Genomic DNA, 16,967 nt, shown 5'->3' with positions numbered 1-16,967 from the left:
GGGGGGGGGGGATAAAAAAGCTAATCATTGCAAACATTGATCTTAAGACGTTAACTCAGTCCAACAGTCGCTAAACTGCTTTCTATTCATTTATATTTTTGACAGTTTGATCAACAACAAAATGAATAAACGTCCCACTATAACATGAATGCTTTTTCACAAGACTGGCGCAGTATAAAGACAATGGTCCAGAATTGCTCAAAATACTCTCGTTAGTATGTCCTGCTACTGATGTCCCTTTTGATGTACCCCAGTAACTGCTAAGTTGGGCCCGACTTGGCGAGCAGGTGGGGAATATCCAGGCCACTGCATTATGATACTCCACCCAGAGTTAGTACATCATAGCAGATGTCACACACCCTCACTGGCTTGTTCAAGTCAAACTTGATGATGGGGATCTCCTTTATAGAGCACTTGTGGCACAAGAGGCGCCCGCAGTGGCGGCTGGAGAGACAGGATTCATGATGTAAGTATGGCGTACTTTGACAGCAAAACAATGACTCGAAAAATATCGTAGAAAGGTCACAGTACTAACCAGTGATGTTTCCTTGTTGTAACTCCAAACTTGGCAACGCACTCATAGCAGTTGGAACCGTCACACCAAGGGGGCTCTTTGGACAGCATATCTAAACAACAAAAGCGTTTTTTTTGTACCTGCGCGTAAGATTATTTTGAGAAACAATCTGATCGTGCACAAAGTTTAAAAGGAGCACTAAAGAACTTTTCAACCTTATTCAAATATTTTCAAAACTTCTGATGAAACAGACTTAAAACTAGTGGAATGGTACATTTGCCATGGCCTGAGGGGGTCTGTATCATTTTGACTGTCACTAAGCAACTTTGAGGAGGATGGTAGGAACACTGCCACACAAAAAAACTACAAACGTGCTGAATGCTTTATGACGTACGTCAAAAGCTACCCCGGATGAAAGGACAGTCAAGGATCAACATTTCACTCGCTGGAGTGAGCTAAAAAAAAAAAAAAAAAAAACGACAATGCGCTTGTCCTCATAGGAAATGTGGTCTTCCTGCAGACATAATACCGCTTTTGTCCATATGGCGTCGCCATAATCAACGTAAACTGAAAGTTCCTTAGTGTTGCCTTAAATTACATCTCTTGAAATATTTAGGTAAATAAAAACAGCATTTCTTCCCTCCATTAAACACAATCAAATTTAGTACAGAAGCAATGCGTACTATGTTAAGATTAAATAAATAAATAAATGATTACATACATGTTAACATTCTGCTTTTGTTTTAATTATTAATTTTAGTACCCATTGTAGCACTTTGAGATTTGATTTCAAATGTAAAGTGCTTTACAAATAAAAATGTATTAAACAACCGTGGGCTACCCATATTGTCCTTGGGGCTAACTAGTACCTGATGCCACCTTTTTGTTTTTGTAGGACAATGCACAATAATCAGACTAAAAAGGCATCCATGTTTGCATATCTTTTTTCGTCTTGTTCCCTAGCCCCTCTTTCTCCTGTAAGCATGACCGTCCACCCTCCCCTGGAGACAATTTCAAAGAGGAGGCACGTTTACTCAACTGTGCACCCCAGCTCATTACCGGTTATTGAAACCTTGACTTTTTAAAACTATGGTAAACCATCAAACCGTAGATAAGGCATATAAGTTAACAATACACTGGGGACTTAATTACAATATTTTTAGTTGTTAGGGCGTATGGGTCAGAAAAAGTTGTTCACTTACCAAGAAGGCGGAAAAGCAACTGTTTCGTTGCTACTTGGTAGTTGAAAATATTAACGCCCTGATTATTATTGACGCCCAGGCGAGCACCAGCCCTCACAATGGCACGGCACAGGTTAGCGTTCCCTTTCATGTAAGCCAGGAGCAAAACTGCAAATAAAAACATATCAGTGTCATTCATACAATCACAATTATGGAGTTGGTATTAAAAAATACATTAAAAAATAAAATCAGGTTTATGTACCGGTATTCCCTTCATTATCTGGCTTGTCCAAAGGGTATTCAGGCATACACTCCAAGAACAACTCGAAAATGGCAGCAGCGTTTTCTTTACCATAGTGGCCTAACACGTGCATTGGCGACTGACCCCTGAATTATTCATGCAAAACAATGAACAATAAATACAATTAGCTGAAACAACCTTTAAATGTCATTACAAAAAAATAATAATAATAAAAGGTTAAATGTACCTGAGATTAAAGGCCTCAGCATCAATGTTGGACTCTGTGAGAAGGGATCTGATATTGTTAAGGCGGCCATGCATCACTGCCAGATGAAGAGCTGGGGATGCCACAGGAGCACAAAGTTTATTACGTCATATTGAAGCATACCGGTAAGTCATTTTTAGTGAAATAAGTACAACACAAAATAGATGAAATTTCCCAGAGAGTCGCAGGAAGTAAACAAGGTTGACACATTAATATGTGCTTTGAGCTACAATCTCCTGAAATTTAAAACGTTTTATTATTAATTTATAAAAACAGTTATATTTTGAGTGAAATAAAGGAGCAATGAAGGTCTAAAAGATCTAACGTACTTGATTTATCTTATTGCATTAATTAATAAAGTAACTAAGATTGTTTTTGGAGACAATGAAAGTAAGTTATAGGGACTCGAGATGCCAACCCCATATGATCACCCCTTAGGAACATTCTGGCTATTTTGTCTGGAACATTTGCATCTCAGCCAACAACAAACATTTTTAATTCTTTCCTTGAATAGTTTCAAATGACAAAATATTGTAAGCTTGTTTTTATTTTAGTTTGGATTTGTTCAACACAGGGTCTTGCTAAATATACACTAATTTAGTGACAGTTTTATTTACAGAATGACACATTACAAAAAAATATTAGGTTGTATGGTCATTTAACAAAACTGAATTGATTGTGAAAAATAGTAAAATATGTATGTACATTTAAGAACATTTCATGTGCAGATTTCAACAATCAAAACTCAGCACTATTGTGCAAACAAGCAACATTGCTGATACTATATATTAACATACTTTAATTTTAGAGATCCCTCCTCTTTGCTGACGTATGCACTACTGTATTAATTAATTTCCCCTTTTCAGAATGTTTTTTTGTGTGTAGCTATGTATTCGCTCTAGACACCAATTAATTGAGTGAAAACTGTACTGTCGTATTAATCATTTATTCCGGTGTTTGTGATTACATTTAACAAAAGCACACAGCTACGATTGGTTGGTAGCAAGGCTAACTTAGCCTTAGCATGTATTTCCCCCGTAAATTACTACTCATCCTCCTTTCGTGTTAACAATACTTGTCAGAAGTGTTGCTTGTTCGTGGCCATGATGGCAATAAGAGACTTTCGGAGGAACGGCTAATGTTTAGTCACCACGCCAGCCAGCCACACAGTACTCACGGAACTGCGAAGCTAGGTCTGTGCATGGGGAAGATGCAATAACATCAACACGTTAACACGATTGGTAGGTAGAGGCCAAATGTTCTGTCAGCCAATCACAAGCTCTGGTACTTACAGACTCGCTCGCAAACTCCAAATTCACTGCTGTTTGACAAGGAGCTAACTGTATACCGTATCAATTCCGTAAAATTTTTGACTACATCTCCGAGGTGCACATCATTTTCAATTGAATCTGAAACTGAATTTCAAAAATTTTATTTACCGTTATTGCCATTCTCATCCTCAGCAGCAAAGTCAATGCCATTCTCCAAGAGCACAGAGCAAATGGTGGCCAAATCCTGTTGAGCAGCCAAATGCAGGGCGGTCTGCCGGTGTTTGGTCAGCTCATTTACTTTGGCTCCGGCAAGCAGCTGGTGAGTCACACAGGAAAAATGCTTCATTAAAAACTTTCAATATCACAAGACAAAATGATTAAAAATTAAAGGAGTAAAAAAAAAAAAATGATGTAGGCTATACCAAGTTTCGAACAATGATCTCAGATCCGGCTTGCACAGCCAGGTGGAGAGGGGTGAGTTTAGCAGCATCCTGAACCCTTGAGTTCACATTAGCTTGCACACTAATGAGGAACAGAACGCTTTCGATATCGGAATTTTGCACAGCCACATGGAGGAAATTCCGCCCTTTATTGTCAACCTGGAGAGAGGCCAAAGTTAGAGGTGAGACACGAAAATTGGGGTTTGTTCTGCCTTTCTCAACCCTACCTGTTCAGCAGCGCCTGGTTCCCTTTTGAGAATCGCTTCTGCTGCTTTGTTGTTCTTGTGCGTCATGGCGCAGGCAAAGGGTGTCATTCCTTGGCGGTCACGTATATTAAGACGGATGTCCGGATGGGAAATCAGGAGTTGTATGATAATGTTGTGCTGGTTGCTAATGGCAGCATGGATAGGAGTCCTACCCTCTGCATCCTGTAAAAGGCGAGAGATCATTACGTTAGAATGCACTCATTTGTGACCAAATATCTAGAAGCTGATGCGGCACTGTGATGAGACCGACCTGCGTATTGACACTAGCTCTAAACTCTAGAAGGCACTGCACCACCTCCTCCAGAGCCCAGCTGCTCGCTAGGTGGAGAGGCATTTGTCCGTCTCTGGCTTCTTCTTCTCCTTCTCCATTTGGGCCTGGCCGCCTCGGGCTGTTCACATCGCAACCGCTGGCACAGACATAAGATAGGATGCATAATGGGGAGGGGCACACACTCTAACCATCAATCTATCACAATCTATTTAGTCCGCCACAGCCTGACTTTGGCAGGAAGCAAGGTACAGCCGGCACCGATCACCACTCGCCCTGTCAATAACAGGGCACACTAAGTAGAACAAATTCACGCACTCATTCACAGCTGTGGCCAATTTCAACTCTTCAATTAACCTACCGTGCACAAGGAGAAAATGCAAACTCCACATAAAACGAATAAAAAATAAAAAAGATTCAACCCCATGACCTCAGAACTGTAAGGTAAGCCAGCAACCACTAGGGTTCAGTGTTGCCTCCTGTACATTCTTATTTTTATTTAATTTTTTTATTGAGAGAGCTCAGTATTGTTCATTCGGTAATTTTACCGAATCGACATGTCATCACCATTGCGCTTTTTTTCTTTTTTTGTTTAGTTTTTTTTGTATGTGCACGTGTGCGTGCGTGTGGGTGTGTACTCATTAATTCACCTAAAACCTATTAAAAATCCCATACCGTTCACCTAAACCGAATACTTCAGAATCCTGCTAGAGTCGTGAGGTTGTCAGGAGACCCGAGGAAGGACCAAAGCTTCCTGTACATTCTAATGAGCATCAATAACCACAGTAATGCAGTCAGTTTTTCATCACTGCAAACTACAGCCACAATAGGATCATCCGATAATATTACCTGCCTTGTAAATAGTGTTAATTTTATCAGACATTTTAAAATTTAGTCTCAGTTTTAATCCAGTTTCAATCACACTTGTTAGTTTTTTATCATAGTCAACCTCATACCGTGACTGATTGAGTCCCAGTTATTGTTTAGTAATGAGGTTTTAATCTAGTCTAGTTTTCGTCCGGTAAGAAAATGTGTGTAGACGAAATTATTTTTTAGTTTTGTTTTCGTTAACGAAATTAACACTACAGTAATTTCTGGACTATAAGCCGCTACTTTTTTCGTTTGCATTTGACCCTGCGGCTAACACAAAGGTGCGGCTTATCCATCAGATCACAAGGGGTCGCACTATAAAAGGATGCACAAGAGCGTCAAGCAGAGCAAAACAAAAGTGAGCCCAAATACAGTAAGAGAGACAAAACGAGAGCGAGACGATTTTGGGCCCTCACTATGGCAATGAAAGTAGCGGGAACCCGGTGGGGTAACATTAAAACACCTGCAGTCGGGTGCGACTTATGTGTAACAAACTCGAGTATTCCCCAAATTTAGCTAGCGCGGCTTATAGTCAGGTGCACCTTAAAGTCCAGAAATTACTGTAATTGTAAAGGCACAATTTTTTTCAAATCTTGCTTGGGTATATTGGAGCTCATTAGATTATGCCACCCAATAGTGAAGCACTGCGATTGTCGGGAAAGTATGACTGATCTCTTACTGATCTGCAGACTGGTTGCACCGCCCCCAAATATTCCATTTATGTAATAGGCATGTGACGAAACATGTGAATGTGTGAATGTGAATGTAATAGACAATTTGGGGCCTAAAAGACTCAGTTCAACCTACCAATCAGTATAATAATACATTTGTAAATTTAAAAAAATCTAACTTGATTTAGTAAAGGTATTTAAAAGCAGTTAATTGAGGGTTTGTCCATATGTAAGAACAGTCATTGACGGCATAAAAATGTGTGCATGCTTAAATTTTCCAAACTGTGAAAGTAATGTGTTTTCAGACCTGCGGATGAGAAAGCAAGCTGAGATCTCATTGTTCTCATCAACGGCTCTGTGCAAGAGCGTCTGTTGGCAGCCAGAAGGGCCTTTGCTCCAACATGTCGCATCACAGCCATGGCGAACCTTGGAGAAGGTGAAAAGGCATTTAAAAACTTTTTTCTTGGTTGTTGTCTCTTGTTAAATTCAACTATTAAAATGCTAGTTTATATGGATGAAATCTGACTCTACATTCTCTTTTCAGTCACAGCTGGAAATAAATCGAATATCAGGTTACATTTAAACATCTGGAAAAGAAATGCTTTCTAGTGAAGGATGTGCTCGGTGGTATAAAGCAGCAATGTAGCCCGAAACTTGAAAGCCAGTCACAACACGTCATAGTTGCACCATGGCCATAAGACGCCCACATATCGGCAACTACCAATCGGAGCAAAGCTGCAAATTAAGGTAAATCCAGTCAGAGCTAAGCTCATTTACATATTGATTTTTTTTTAATATAAACTCATTCACTAACATTGATGGCTAGAGACGTCAAAAATTAATTTAAGCTATTTCTATTAGTTTTTTTTCTTAATGTATGAAACAATGTATGAAAACCTAGAATTTTTTTATTGTACATTTAGAACAGATATAAAATTTGTGATTAATCGTGAGTTAACTAGTGAAGTAATGCGATTCATTAATTAATTTAATTGCCTGACACCCCAAAATTTTTTAAAGCTTTTTTTTTTATTGTGTCTCGCGATTAAAATTGTAATTGTGATCAATTGCATGACTTCAATAGTTAGCTCACGATCAATCACAAATGTTATATCTGTTCTAAACGTACAATAAAAAAAATCTAGGTTTTCATACTCTTGTTAACAAAAGTAGAAAACATTTTAAACTAATAGAAATAGTTCAAATGAATTTTCGATGTCTACAGCCATCAATGGCAGTGAATGAGTTAATGAGAAACCGGATGGTTCAAAGTCAGCTTGTACAGCTTGTAAAAGGGCCTGCCTGTTCATTTCTAAACCAAAGCTACCAGTCAGTGTAAACAACTTGGATCGAAATGTTTCTTTGATGCTTATCTCACCAGCGTTGATGCAATATCCTCCAAGCCATTCTCCAGAGCAAGCCATAATGGAGGATCCCCTTTGTCATCCACCACAGACATGTCAGCTCCTCTTGTGCAAATAGCATCCACTACTAGCGGCAGCTGATTACTAATGGCCAACTGCAGTGCTGTTTGTCCCTCCTGGGTCCTATCAGTGACAAGATTTTTTATTAACTGCCTGTTAATATCTATTTACCCCAAAAAAAACAAAAACATAATACTTACTTAAATGGTCAAAATCAAAACTAAAAGCAAATGATGTAAAGCATTAATTATCTAATAAAAAAGCCCAACTGAATTAAAGAAAATGACATTAAATCAAATGCATCAAGCATTTTATGATGAAATAGCTACCTAACATTGATGTCTGCCTGGTGCTCAAGAAGGAACAGGGCACTCTTGCTGTCCTGTCTTTGGATGGCCATGTGAAGTAGGGTTTGTCCATTGGACATGGTGTCGTTGATAGACGCTCCTGAGCCTAGAAGCTGAGCTGCTATGGTGTGCATGCCTGACAGGAGCAGAATGGCCAGTTTAAGACATCCCAGATGAAGATGTGAAGTGAAAATACAGGGTGGGTCTTTAGTTTACTCGGAAATGACAGTAAATATTTATTATGAAAAACACTTCCAAGGCCATTCCTATATAACAAATTGTAAACAGTAAGTAACTGTATGCTTTGCACGGATGTGTCGAATTAGTACATTGTGCACCGTTCTTAACATAAAAAAATTTGCATAGCCAAGACCCCCCCTCCCCCTGCACTTGCTTCACAAACCAACTGCACTGCAGCGTACCTGTCCAGAGGGCTAAGCCCAATACTGTCTGGTCCACAGAGTCTTTGAGACTGAAGTCTGGAATGATCTGGAAATTATTGGAGGCATGAAGTGCATTTGCTGCAACACAAAGAAACGAAAAATTGTGAATCCACTAACATGATCATCTGATGAAATGAGGGTCAAACTGCATTTAAAAGGTGTACAAAATTGCTGACCTTTTTGCTCTAGGATGACTGAGACCACATCTGGATGGTTGTGAGCAATGGCCATGTGAAGTGGGGACTGTGAAGCCACACCGAGGGTGTCATCAGGCAGAGCCTTCAGGGTCTGCAGGTTTGGGTTTGCGCCCTGCTGGAGCAGCTCTGCTGTCAAGCTTGCAAGGCCAAAGCGGCAAGCTGTGTGAAGTGGGCTTTCCCCCTGAAATTGAAGACAATCCGTTAATATTCAAATCACCAAGTATGTGGATAACAAGCGGATGTTTGTCACAATTTCATAAAAAATTTGATCGCTCTTAATATGAAAAGAAAAATCCACAGAGCTGTCATCAATGTCTTACAAATGCAATTATGCCATCTAGTGGCAGAAAAAAAACGCAACACAAATCAATAGCATACTCATTTTTTACAGTACAGTACATCTTTTTAATTTTAACTCAATGTTATGAAATTACTGTATTAATGACTAAAAGATGCAGCCCTATTTCTATTAGTTTAACATTTTTTACACTTTGACGTTAACAAGAGTATGAACATTTTGAAAAAAATATTGTACATTTAGAAAATATCTAAAATTGGCGATTAATCATCAGGTAACTATTGAAGACATGCAACTACTAACAATTAAAAAAATTAATCACCTGACCCCTATTTATAACGTGTGTGTGTGTGAGGGGGGGGGGGGGGCACAAGTGCCCTTTAAACATTACACAGACTATACAAATTACTGTCTTGTATTTGACTACACCGAACAGAGGTCCTCTTGCTACATAATATTTTCAAGAAAATTATACTAATTTTGTATAGAATTATTATCTGCAAACCCTAAATTCTGGGTCAACTGTTTGGCCAAACAACAACATATGACGAATTATTTGTGATATGGGGATTCCACTTATCAACATGATTGCACGTAGCGGTGTTATACGCACCCATTTGTTAACATGGTTGACTTTTGCCCCATGTGTTGCTAAGAAAAGTGCAGCCGCCTCATTGGCTGAACGAGCTGCTCTTTGCATTAGGCAGTTTCCTAGGAAAGCAAAAATATCATGGAAATTAGATGGGGAAACGTGTGAAAATTAAGACAAACTACTCGACGACGAGAACATGTTTACACACCTGTTGATGAGTCGGGTGCGTCGGCGTTGCTCCCTCTCTGGATTAATTGTGCCGCAAAGCTGTTTTCATCAAATGAAGTGCCGTTCACAACTGGAGCATCATCCTCGAATGGATTTACAGAGGCGTCCGGAGACACTGTGATATATTGCAGAGCCAACCACAAGGCTGTGCTGCCCTCGTGGTCTTTAAGTTCCAAGTCAAGCCTAATGGACGTAAAAAAAAATTGGATTTGGCCATCGCAATAAGAGTAGTCGGTAAGACAGTTTATCATAAAAAACCAAAGTCAAGATATGTATTGAAGTTGTAAGCAGAGAGTAACTCACTGTCTGCATTGTAGTAGCTGGCTGAACACTGGTTCATTCCCTGAAGACACAGCTTCATGCAAGGGAGTTCTAACAAAGCCGGAAAAACAAATCAAAGTTGAACAATATTTTTCCAACTCTGGTTTAATAAAAATGTGACCAACCTGCCCTTGCTGTTTTGCATGTTGGGATTAGCTCCCGCTTTGAGCAGAGCTTCTGCAATCTGTGCCATGCCACTCATCACTTCTGCCGAGTGTTTCTTGGGGCTAAAAGAACAAACGAGGTGAAGAGGGGTTTCCACCGCTCCCACGGTGGCGGCGTTGACCTGAGCCGAGTGACGAATTAGGAAGACGGAGGCAAATTCATCCCCTGAAAGAAGAGAATGAGTGTAACGAAGGAGGACATCTTACACGGTTGCTATTTAGAATGCAGCAGCAGCAGCAATGACCGTTCGAGGTTGTTAATAAAAATAGACAAAATGAAGATTGGATGAAATAAAGCATAGAAGTGTGATGTAGTAACTCCACACCTCTTTGGATCGCCTTGTGCAGAAGACTCCATCCACTTTGGTCCACCATATCCACATCTGCTTTGTTGTTAACTAAAGTGGTGGCAATACTTTCCAATTTTCGGGACAGTGCCAAGTCTAGAGCCAGATCACCGTTGTTGTCCAGTTCGTTCAGCTTGCCTGGCAACTAACAACAACAACAACAAACAAACCTTTTATAGCTCAATGAGAAGTGTTTCTATTACTGCGCTAGTTACAGCACTATGTATTATTTAGAGCTTAGTATAGGATTGAAGATGCAACAGACCAGAGCGTCCATCTCAATGAGATAGAGGAAAACCACATCTTCTCGCTCAACTTTGATGGCTTTGTGGAGAGGATAGTCCGTTTTAGACTTTATCATCTTGTACAAAAGTTGAGCGCTCATGGTGCTGAAATCTTCTTTCCTGAGATCATCCTAGAAAACGACAAAACAATAATTCGATTTACAAGGCACAATAAATGTATACTTATGAAAAAAAGGGTTTTAAAATGGATGATGGGAGGTAAAAAAATTATACTGAAGTGCCGCCACTCTGTAAGACTGATCAGTCAGTGCAATACAGTGGATATTAAAAGTCTACACACCCCTTTGAATTGACAAGTTTTCGCGATTTACAGGATGAATCATTTTAAAATCTTTCCACTTTAATGTGACTGACCTATAAGCTGTATAACTCAACTGGAAAAAATAATGTTTTCATTAATATTAAACCCAAAAGAAGTACTAATAATCAATTGAGAAAAAATAGTTACACATGTGCGTATGCCGTCTTACAGCTGAGGATGTGCCTCTGTTTAGAATTCACCAATCACATTCAAACTCAATTTAAATAAGAGTCATCTCTGTTTATTTGATAAATGATATGATAGATAGTTAGATAGACAGATAGATAGACAGATAATGGGCAGTGTAAAGGTGAAAAAAAATGACGAATGCTGACTAATATCGATCTCTTTTATATACATCACTAAAACCTGGCATTTGAATGGCAGCGTGTAAACTTTATATCTAAAGTAAATACAATTCTTCCATTGTGTTACCATCAACCATCATAAGTATACTGTGCATATTGTGTATATAATAACTTTGTGATTGATCAAACACTGTATACCTCTGAAATGTCATGGTTTAAATATCAAGCGCATTCATGACATAAACAGCATTTACTCTCATCACAATTCACAGACAATCACAGATAACTGAGCTATTGTTCTTTTAAGTAAATTTTTCACTGCCCAGAAGAAAAAAAAAAAAAGAAAAAAAAAAAAGCAGTATTATGCATAATGTGAAAGTGATGAGAGTTCCATGAGAAACAGGCCAAAATAGAAGAAAAAAGCACACACACATATAAAGGTGTAAACAAAAAATCCAGTAAAAGTTAATATTCTACTCCAAAGGCTAAAATGAGACATATGTGGATCATTTGGGGGGGGGGAAGAAAAGAAGGGGGGTGTGGGGGCACTGTGAAATGTCTAACTAGACTAAGGACTGAGAAGTGGCGCATGCATATAAATTCCAGGGGACGTAGAAATCATAAGGAACTCACCCAGTGGCTGGCTATGATCTCTCCGCAGTAGTTCATCAGCGTCGTGGCATTCAGCTCCTCAGCTGTTTGATAGAAGCGAATGCAGTTCCTGACATTCACTGAAGACATGACACCTTTTTCACACCTGTCCCCATGCACAGCAAACCAACGTAGCGTCAGGTAGGTATGTCAAATATGCTCACTGGACACTACAAAAAAAAGCTACACCTGCACACTCGCGTGAGATCTAATACAAGAGCTGTCAGGATTCAGAACATTTTAAGTTGAAGGATTGATGCAATTGTAATGAATCAAGGTCCTCGCAACGGAGAACGACCTGAATGTGGAATCGTTTTTAGCACATTTTCTTCACAGTCATGAGTCTTACAGTCTTGGCATTGCCAAAGAAGGATCAGAACTTTGCGCTTTTTCTCATGCCGCATAAACACCATTGGCTCTCCTAGCTTCACGCATCTGTGATTTTGCCTAAAATGGCCACAAAAGCTGCAATGTGTTGTGGCCGCTGTTTGCCAATTAGGCCTGGCGGTAACCACAATGAACAAAAACATTACTGTGACACTGGGAAATAGCTTTACGAGCAAACTCACAGTTACTTCATCATCATAAATTGTGTTTTTACCCGTTTCTATGCTGCACAGAATTACATTTTTATCTTCATCAAGCTCTTGTATTAAATGAATCCTGTTGGATTGTGCAGGTGCACCTCGTGTTTTGGGTCAGTAAATGTATAGTGTGAATAATGGTATGTTGCCCAATTATCCGTGTATGTCAGTACAGGCTGGTCCTCCATTTGCAACAGTTACGTTACAAAAGCAGCAACGTAACTGAATGAACTTTGCAATAGTCATAATAACGGTAAATACTGGTTTGAAAAACACCTAGAGGCCATAAAAAGAGAGATCAATATAAAATGATCACATGAAAAATGTACAACAATATCTATATAGAATGCCAAAAAAAAAAACAAGGACGCTTCGTTTTTTGCGACAGGCTGACCTTTCTCTGAGAAGCTGAAGCTGAAAGCGATTGGCCACCTTCATCAAGTCGATGAGAAACGCGTCGTCTTCACTAAGCTCCAAGTCGTCGGTGTATGCCCAGCGCAACATTGCCATAGCAACCTCGGGTTTGCAGTCTGCAGACACGTTATCAAGCGAGGGGCAGAGAGAGAGCATTTAGAATTCTCAGAACACAATTGGAACTTACACTGGACCATACAAATTGTTCCAGCTACTGCTGGAATATGACATTGACAAGTTATACATATTTCTACACTTCAGAATAAGTGTTATTCATCCTTGTAGCACACGAGGTAACAATCCCCTGAAAATGCAATAACGCCTAAAAATGAAACGAAATTTGCACTTAATCAAAACATTTTATAACAACCAATAATGTATTAATTTCACCAATAATGAATTAAAAATCCTGACTGATATTGTTATAACATTTTTACCCAAAATGTAAGACCGTATTGCATACTCCTACAGAGTATTAATTTCAAGAACACCAACCGATTACACAAATTACATTACACAAAATTACCTTTATATGATCTTTTTCTTTTAAGAAATAACACATAAAAAATAGGACTGGATATAAAGTCTCATCTGAAACATTCAAAGTTAAGGTAAAGTGATTATAAGGCATCACATGACAGGCACATGTAAATGGGGGGAACTCTTTTCCTGTTGCCAGGCAGGAACTCACTCATCTGACACACTACCACTTTCAGTCACGGTGCCCCGTTACTACAACAACGATTAAACTCTTGATGTAACAACGAACTTAAAACTTCTTTGATTAACAATAAAACCCCAGCTAATCTAACATTTTAAATTAAATGTATTTTGATAAACTCACTGCAGAGTTGGTTTAATACTAAATAAATCAAATCGATCAAATAATTCAAACACTGACATCCAATTAAATCAGACATTGTTTTAAAAAAAAAATAAACGGGGAAAAAAATACTTTGAGAGCTGAAATCAACTCTAAAACACTGAACTTTTAACACTCCATTTTTTTCTGTGAATGTATATAAGAGTCTTAAATTCTCAAAAACACAAAACGTAGAACTTTGTACTGAAAATTAACGTATACATTATCTGTCAAGTTTTAAATTATCAATTGAGAGAGAAAAAATACCTACCTGAAAATATAATAAAATATTACATTATTGGTAAAAATGTTCAGTCTGATTAAAAAAAAAAAATTACATTATTGATAAAATATGAAATTATTACATTATTGGGTTTTTATTAAAATTTTGATCAAATTAAGTGCAAATTGTATTACATTGCCAGGAAATTATTATATTATAGGGTGCTACAATCTTCTATTTTCATTTAAGCATGCACAACCAAGGAGATGGTAGATTTAACAACTGGGTTGTATACAATGTTCCCCTGTTATTTCTAGATGTTTTGGTGATGAGCCATGTTGTGAATAACAATAAATAACTTAAAGATGATTTGACTTGGGGGAAAAAAATGCACCAGAGGTGATACATCTCCAACCTAACGTGTAAAAATACCAAATGTCAAGCAGTAATGAGGCCACCGTCGTTTCTTAGCTTTGATGTACCAACACACTACCTTGACACAAATTATTGCCTTCTTTTTGTGGCCTCACCAAAACCATTTGTGCCCCTTCTGTAGCGCCCAAGTTACAGAAAGAGCACAAAAAAAAAAAAAGAATTTTCTTCTTTTCAGCTAACAGGCGGGAGCTCACTGTGTACGCCTTTGTAACAGTAAACCCATATCACAGTCACTTCGCTTACCAGACAGATCCAGTTCAGAGGTGGTAGCCATATTGGTAAAACTCCAGGCATCACTGCGCGCAGCCAGCACAAACTTATGGGCACTGAGCTGATTCCCCGCGATTTTCACTTTCAAATCACTGCAGGTACGAAAACACACACCGAAATATTTAAATCCAAAAATGGCATGTTGGCAACGATCGCAAATAAAGCGCTAAAACTACAGAACGAGCTGGATGAAGGAACAAATATGAATCAAAGCATTTTCTTCAGGAAATCAAGTTGCTCACCTGTATTGTTCCTGCTGATACAGGCCTGAAACGATGTCCAAAAGACGGCTAATAAAGCTGTCTGCAGTTGCTGGGCTGGTGGGGCCTTGGACAGACACCTGAGCAGCAAGGACCGCGCAACGTCTCTCTGTATCAGCGAGCTTCTGCTGCATCTTCACGTACTCCTGCCTCAGCAGGGCCAAATGCTTCTGCAGCTTGGCCACCTCCTCTGCGTTTATGTTATACAGACAGAGAATAAATAAATATTCATGCATATAAAGCTTGTTTAGTTAAATCTATTGATTAACCCAGATTACACCTGCAGAATATGATATTCAATACTGGAGCTGAATTTAAAAAATAAATAAATAAATAAAACATACCCTAACTTACACCCTTTTAATTGACACTACAAGAGGCATTAATTGCAGAACATAAATATTTTCATGTAAAAAAAAAAAAAAGCAGACCTCAAGACAAATCGAGTGGCATATATAAAAGTGTTTCCTTTAGGTATGACTTTCACTATAGCTGTTGATGTTTAAACTCTAAATCACGACTCAGCCGAGTCCGCTAAGTTCCCGTGGGGCCCATTTCCTTCCTTTAAAAGCACTAAAGTATTTGTAAAGGGGACAAAAGTGCTGAGAAAGCTAGTTACATTGTCCTGCCTTGTAAACTGTAAGTGGCAATGCTGAAAGTCATGTGACGCCGAGAGAGTTAAAAAAAAAAAAAAAAAAAAACATCTAAGAAAAGTGGTATACTGGAGCAGCAGTTTAACATTACCTGACCGCGATACAGCTCTTATAATATATGGAACATGGTATTGCAGCCTACGTTAATCTTGCAGACTTTAGTCTGCAAACTAGTTTGATGCAATATGGAAGTAATGTGATGAGGTCACTGACCGCCGTCCATCTGCATTCTTAAAAAACATGTATAGTAGTGACACAAAATCAGTGCTAGTCCAAATTAAAAGCAAAACATTATAATGCAAAAAACTACATTTATTTTTTTGGGTCAAACTAAAACAGAATAAAGAGTTAGTTGTGAGTACAAAGAAGCCCTTCCTGTACCATACAAGCTGAACTTAATAAAAGACAAAGGAAGCATTGTTATTTAAATGCACACAACATGAGCGACTCTGTTAGTAAATAATGTTTACATGAGTGTTTGCACTCTTGCGATACTGATAGCTTCTGTTTATTTATATTCTTTTTTTAAGTTGATTTAAAGTTGATGGCGGGCAGCAGCCTTTTCCTTCTGTTGGTGGTCATGGTCATATTTATAAAAGCGGCACAAATATCTGATAGGGAGGAAATGACCGTAAGTACTCAGAAGAACTAAGTACCACGATTTGTTTGACAGGAACCGCACAGGTGTATATTTGTGCTATGCTCAATTCAGAAGCACATGATATTTATTTTCTAAAAGCGACGATCGATTTGATGAGAACCTTGCAATTTGTCGTAACAAATGGTGCATGAAAGTACATGTTTTGCACAAGCACACTATCCATCTGTTGCAGCACGAAAAGCGAGTGTCAGTCTTGGCTAGTTCAGTTAAATAGAAACGGGGTGAATGTGTTAGCAACATCAACGACAGCTACTGATAAAAGCTTGCTCACTTACAAGCAGAACAAGGCAATAACAATATCGTGTTGTTTCGAAAGGACATACAACTTGAAATAGACATTAAAACCGTGCTATCAAGTGGGTAAAGCCGTACGTCGTAACACGCCTACGCAAAATAAAAGGGAGTGGAGACAAGAAGACCCCCAAAAATTCAATCTCATACCTTCCGCCATGTTGCTCTGCGTTGGCTTCGTGACCGGGCGGCGTTCTCGCGATAAGATCAACGCGGCCAAGATGGGGCGGAAGTACTGCTGCTGCTGCGTTCACGTGCGCGTTAATTTGATTGTTGTCACGTGATCTATGCTTGAGAAAAGTGGATTTATTTGAATGTGGTATGTGTCAAGAAAATAATTAAGTTTTGTCTCGCACTAAAACTGTAACATTAATCCATTACAATACATTAATCCATCTGAC

General features: G+C 38.8%; 1 protein-coding gene across 1 annotated transcript; it reads right to left on the bottom strand.

Moving 5' to 3' along the window:
- Position 1: 1 nt before the first annotated feature.
- ankfy1 (ankyrin repeat and FYVE domain containing 1) lies at positions 2 to 16,761 on the bottom strand. The gene is made up of 25 exons (XM_086097921.1): positions 16,717 to 16,761; positions 14,944 to 15,151; positions 14,675 to 14,793; positions 12,892 to 13,027; positions 11,896 to 12,019; positions 10,614 to 10,763; positions 10,328 to 10,493; positions 9,963 to 10,167; positions 9,820 to 9,888; positions 9,497 to 9,699; positions 9,310 to 9,407; positions 8,378 to 8,579; positions 8,181 to 8,279; positions 7,741 to 7,894; positions 7,366 to 7,534; positions 6,295 to 6,413; positions 4,429 to 4,585; positions 4,140 to 4,340; positions 3,895 to 4,071; positions 3,641 to 3,788; positions 2,184 to 2,274; positions 1,958 to 2,082; positions 1,717 to 1,863; positions 536 to 626; positions 2 to 444 (listed from the first exon to the last, which is right to left on the bottom strand). Exons 1-25 carry the CDS (start codon positions 16,724 to 16,726, stop codon positions 312 to 314), a joined length of 3,501 nt encoding a protein of 1,166 aa, XP_085954047.1. The 5' UTR covers positions 16,727 to 16,761; the 3' UTR covers positions 2 to 311.
- Between the last annotated feature and the right edge of the window lie 206 nt (positions 16,762 to 16,967).

Source organism: Leptonotus elevatus, chromosome 16 (assembly GCF_054856555.1).
Source record: "Leptonotus elevatus isolate MCC_2025b chromosome 16, RoL_Lele_1.0, whole genome shotgun sequence".
In the NCBI taxonomy this organism is placed as follows: Eukaryota; Metazoa; Chordata; class Actinopteri; order Syngnathiformes; family Syngnathidae; genus Leptonotus; species Leptonotus elevatus.
The sequence above is the reverse complement of the archived record's forward strand: the minus strand, read 5'-3'. Positions and strand labels throughout refer to the sequence as shown.